Source organism: Hipposideros armiger, unplaced genomic scaffold (assembly GCF_001890085.2).
Source record: "Hipposideros armiger isolate ML-2016 unplaced genomic scaffold, ASM189008v1 scaffold_426, whole genome shotgun sequence".
Classification (NCBI taxonomy): Eukaryota; Metazoa; Chordata; class Mammalia; order Chiroptera; family Hipposideridae; genus Hipposideros; species Hipposideros armiger.
This window is the reverse complement of record NW_017731776.1, coordinates 1,629,710-1,635,074: the sequence shown is the minus strand read 5'-3', so window position 1 is coordinate 1,635,074 and position 5,365 is coordinate 1,629,710. Positions and strand designations below refer to the sequence as shown.

Sequence of the window (5,365 nt, the reverse complement as noted above, 5' to 3'; positions counted from 1 at the left end):
GCTTTGACTCTCTCTCAGCCCCCAGCACATCCTGTCCCCAGCCCTCAGCTAATGACCCCACCTCAGCCTTCCATGAGCCAATAGAAACAGAGAGGACCCCCTCAATTTCATATCTACATCTAGAAACCCGCCTACATTCATTCAACACACATTTTATGGAGCGCCTACGTGCCGGGTGCTATTCTAAGGGCTGGATATACATTAAACAAAAAAGACAACATTCCTGACTCCATGGCGTCCCGTAGTCTGTCTGCCCATTCAGAGTCCAACTTTCCATCTATGCTCTGGGGCTCAGGCCCTCTCTCTTTTCATGGGTTTCTCTTCTGTCATTTTCCACACTGTCTGGATCACTGCTTCATCATTGCCATCAACAAACCATCTGTTCAGATATGCATCTCTTACTTATAAAAAAAAATCTCGGCAGTAGCCATGGCGTCCATGAGTTTACTGCAGCTGGCTTCGGTCACTGCGGTGGCCGCACTGTGTGGCCGCCGCCTTGGCACTCGGCTTGGTTTCGGGGACTTCCTCACGCGAGGCGTTCCGAAGACTATCGCTCCTGTGCGACACAGTGGAGACCATGGAAAAAGACTGTTTATCATCAAACCTTCTGGATTCTATGACAAGCGTTTTCTGAGTTTACTGAAATTCTACATTTTGTTGACTGGGGTTCCAGTAGTAATTGGCATAACTCTGGTGAATATATTCATTGGTGAAGCTGAGTTAGCAGAAATCCCAGAAGGCTATGTCCCAGAACACTGGGAATATTTCAAGCATCCTATATCAAGATGGATTGCCCGAACTTTCTATGATAGTCCTGAAAAGAATTATGAAAAAACAATGGCTATCCTTCAAATTGAAGCTGAAAAGGCTGAATTGCGGTTAAAGGAGCAGGATGTACGAAGATTAATGCGTGCGAGAGGCGATGGTCCCTGGTATCAGTATCCAACCATTGATAAGGAGCTTATTGATCATGCTCTAAAAGCAAGCCCTGACAACTAATCTTTTTATTTCTCTAAATACAAAGTATATTCTCTTTATGGGAAAATAAATTAATAAATATACTCTGTATTTTTGCTGAGTGTTGCGAATAAAAGATCCTCTTCCATTGCTCTATTTCTCAATGTTAAAAAAAAAAATCTCTCCCTGAGTCACATCTCCCTCCATTCTCTTCCTAGAAAAGTAAATCGTAAGGGCTGGCTGAGTGACTCAGTTGGTTAAGAGCTCACTCAAGAGTGTGAGCTGAGCAACAGTGTCGCCGGTTTGATTCCTGGCCCAAGCTGAGCTTCCAACAGGTGGCAGGATGGGTCAGCTAAANCGTTCCGGGCAGCAAAGCCTCCAGGTCCCTCCTCACAGACTTCTGCTCACATGTCAGGGCCCGACCTGTGTCAGGCCTCACACAATGACTGCAGAGACTAGGGAGGAATCATTTCGTTTGAGACATTGGAGGGGAGAGAGTAAGGCTAGATGATGACCATGGCCAAGGAGGGAGGAAGGACTAAGTCAGGGAGGGCCTGCAGCCTGAAGGGAAGAGCTGAGAGACAAAGTCACCTGGAGAGATGGAAGCAAAGGAGAGGGGAGGGGCAGGGAGAGGAGGGGCAAAGGGGGGAGGACAAGGGGCAAAAAGGAGCCTAAGGACAGGACGCTGGGATAGAGGGGACCTGGCAGGGGTCTGTGGCTGCCAGTGACAGGAAGCTGCCTGGAGGGGCTGAAAGTCAGGCTGTTGCTGAAGAACGTGGGAACTGCGCTTGGTGGCACCAGCTTCCCACCTCTGCTCAGTGTCACAGGCCCAGTGTGTTAGGACGCTGTGTGCTGTCCCTCCTACCCCAGCTCAGCTCTCAATGTTTGTCTTTTCCTGTTGGTCTCCTCAGGACTCCGGAGCAGCTGCCCATCGAGACATGTGCCTCCTTCCAAGGGAGCAGGAGAAAGAGGATGGGACGAACCCCAGGAGCTCTGAGCCTATACATCCTTTCAATGGATAATTGTAGTTACTTCTGTGTAGTGTGACTGGTGGGAACCCACTCATTCACTGTTGCTACTAATGTTTCATTGGCGACCCTGAGCTGCACTGGGGACAGAGCTGGACTGAGGGTCCTCAGCTGGAAGGACAGACAGGCAAAGCATTTGCACACAGACTTTAAGGTCATTTTCCCACCTCTCCAAGGGAGAGGGAATGAGGCTGGTCCATGTGGCAGGGGCGGGAAAGGGGGCTGCAAAAGGATTGGACGGAGAAGGGATGGAAGCCTGCAGAGCGCTGGCCAGCTGAGCCCAGCTGGGCAGACATTGTTGGTCACCTCCATTCATTCCTCCACTCATCCGCGCCCTAGCTTGAGAGTTCTAGTCATTCAAAATAGTACATGCGGGATGTCATTTAATTGGTGGCATTGCTGTGCTCTGTTTCTTTGTGAACACTGTAGGCCACGTTGCCAGCGTGAGTCCTGGGACCTGGTGTCATCGACAGTGGGACGAGATGGCATCACAAATTCACTCCCAGTAAGTGTAGCTAATAAAACTGTGATTTTCAACTTACTTTTTCATCATTGCAGAAAATGTGCCAGGTCAGGTAAGTATCCAACCCACTGACCTTATCACTGCTAATATTTATAAGGGTTCCGTAAAAACTATAGTCATAATAAACATAAAATACATATAATTTAACAGTAAGCCTGGGTATTTTCCCCTGTCGTTATATACTCGACACAAACACTAATTTTAGAGCTCAGAGCAAATTTGAATTTCACAGTATTGTTTGGAGAAGCATGTAGGTGACCCTCAAATGAAACCTGAAACAAGGGTTTGGTGAGGACCTGTCAGCCATGTGCAGATCTGGGGAGGGGCGGTGTGCTAGCCCGTGACAGCTGCCCTGGTGGGTGGACGACGGACTGAAGACGGACAGTTTATTGGAGGCCTTTTTCTCTTTTCTCACAGCAGCATAGCTTCCAGGGAACATTAGCTCAACTCCACAATACAATATTGAATGAAAGAAGTCAAAGGATTCATACTGTCTGATTCCATGTAGATGAAGTTCAAATCCAGGCTAAATCAATCTATGAGAACAGAAGTGCTAACATGGGTTCCCTCGCAAAGGGGAGGAGCTGGGCGGGGACAGGAGGGGCTTCCCATCTGGGATTCTGGAAATAGCCCCACTTCAGTCTGGGTGGTTTTACACTACCTGGAAACCTAAGACTTTGCACCTAATTGTAAGTTATACCCCAATAAAAACCTTAAAGAAAAAAGAAAGCCACAAAGCCTATATTTCCAACGAGGAACAACTTTTACAGAAGGACAATAAAGTATAATATCCCAAATGAATTCACAGATGGAAATGCAAGTCAAATACAAACGGAATCATCATTGTTGTTCTTAGCTTTTTTTTTTAATGAGGAAAAAAAAGGGCGATTTAAGTCCAAAGGGCAGACTAAACGTGATTGAAAGTGAAGTCATGAAGAAGAAATGCAAAAGGGAAGCAGTCTTTGCAACACACTAGAAACTATTGTAGAAAAGCTATGCAGCTGCTGTAATCAAAAGAGTTTGGGGGGCCGGCCGAGTGGCGCGATGGTTNGCTTATCCTCTATGTGTGTAGCTGGGATGTGGGGTGCATGGGAAGCTCAGGGTGGAGCGGAAGAGGTGTGGGCTGGAGGGTAGGAACACACAGTGGTTCAGGGGGAGCCATGTCTTTGGGTTCTTCCTGCCTGTGTCCACAGACCCCTGATGGATAAAGAAATCTTCCGTGAAAACTTCCATCAAGACCGCTGGCCACATGAAACCTACCTGTGCTACGAGGTAGAGCGTCTGGAGGGAGACTCCTGGATCACAGTGGAGGAGTTGAAGGGCTTTCTGCGCAACGAGGTGACCGAACACAGCAGGCAGGACCTCCAAATCCTGGGATATCTGGGAGAAGCTTCGCAGGGCACATGGGGTATCCCAGAAAGCTCTCTCACCTTTGGTCCTGGCAGCTGCTGAGGTTCTGCCTGGAGTCAGGGGTGCCGGGAGGTGTGTGTGGGGGTGCGCTCTGCACTGGCACAGCCAGCCTACTTGTTCCTCTTCCCTGGGTCCCTGGTTGCAAATCGCACCTTCTGCAGGTTGGGTAAATCTCTACAATCCTATGAGCCCCAACAAGGACATTCACCCCATTTCCCAGGCACCACTCCCTTGGCGCCCCTCAACCCATTTCTCCCTGCACAGTGAGCCCTTTGGCAGACTCATATCACCCTTGTGCTCAGCACAGGGTAAGGCCCAGGGTGCAAGCTTGCAGAACTTCCGTGCACAGGTGGGTGTCGGAGGCGGAGGCCAGTAGATGGAGAGCGGGGTTAACCCTCCCTGGAGGAAGCCCCCACTTCCCTGGCATCAGGCCCAGGACCTTGGGGCTCACCTGCCTCCTCCCTCCAGCCTCAGTTCTTCACCCCTCCCTGTAGGGCCGACTAGGTGATGCCCCTGAAGACACAGAGCTCCAGCACAAACTTAGTCCTCAAACTCCAGACACTCAGGAATCAAGATGAGTCGTAATTAATGCCACAGTTAAAGTCAGAATTAATGCAAATTCTATGATGAACGAAATATCAACATATTTAAAGAAAACTGATCAGTTACAGTGCCACGAGGAGCCATAATTTGCAGATATAAATGAAAGCCTCATCACTACTGGCCCTTTGTGAAATGCTGACATTGTTTTCATCATGAGTTTTGCCTTATGTTTGATCATCCAAATTCTGCATTGAAATATCGTTCTTCCTGATGCTGAGCTGTGCCCTTCCCACTTCAATTTTGTGCTGGAGGCCAGTGCCCTGAGGTCCACCCTGGTCCACCCTTCCCTCTGTTCACAGCCAAAGATAAATCAATTCCTCCCTGCTAACAATGTGGACCCCGGGCGTCATGCAGAATTGTGCCTCCTGGACCAGATCCCATCGTGGACGCTGAACGAGAGTCTGCAGTACAGGATCACTTGTTACATCTCATGGAGCCCCTGTCATGACTGTGCCGAGAATCTGGCTGCATTCCTGAGAGAGAACTCCCACGTGCAGCTGCGCATCTCCGCCTCCTGCATCTATACCAGGGGCATGTATGGAACTGGGCTGCACACACTGCAGAAGGCTGGGGCCCAAGTCACCATCATGACGCCCGAGGGTCAGCATGGGACTCATGGGGTACAGGTGGGCTGGGAGAGGCCTGTAGGAAGTTGCTAGAAAGAGGTGAGGATGAGAAGCCCTGGTGGAGAAGTCTGTTTGCTGCCTGCAGAGGTGGTGCTGGGCCCTGGAGAGGACTGGGGTGTCTACTGGGAGAGAGAGTTCAGCGGGGAGAGGTGGTCCTGGGCAGGGCAGGGAGGGTGGGTACATATGCAGGGAGGGGCTTCCAGAAAGGAGGAGAATTG

The 5,365-nt window shown here is 49.7% G+C and overlaps 1 protein-coding gene and 1 pseudogene across 2 annotated transcripts in view; both read left to right on the top strand.

Annotated features, from left to right (window-relative positions):
- The window catches only part of LOC109394478 (DNA dC->dU-editing enzyme APOBEC-3G-like), a 10,277-nt gene extending 5,097 nt beyond the window's left edge, over positions 1–5,180 (top strand). Inside the window, exons 2-4 of the mRNA XM_019664573.1 lie at positions 2,544–2,560; positions 3,702–3,846; positions 4,821–5,180. Coding sequence (XP_019520118.1) covers positions 2,544–2,560; positions 3,702–3,846; positions 4,821–5,180 — 522 coding nt within the window. The remainder of the gene's footprint in view (positions 1–2,543; positions 2,561–3,701; positions 3,847–4,820) is intronic.
- On the top strand, positions 415–1,033 carry LOC109394480 (NADH dehydrogenase [ubiquinone] 1 beta subcomplex subunit 5, mitochondrial pseudogene; annotated as a pseudogene). Its single transcript, XR_002126450.1, has one exon. The product of XR_002126450.1 is annotated as an NADH dehydrogenase [ubiquinone] 1 beta subcomplex subunit 5, mitochondrial pseudogene (transcript).
- Positions 5,181–5,365: the final 185 nt, after the last annotated feature.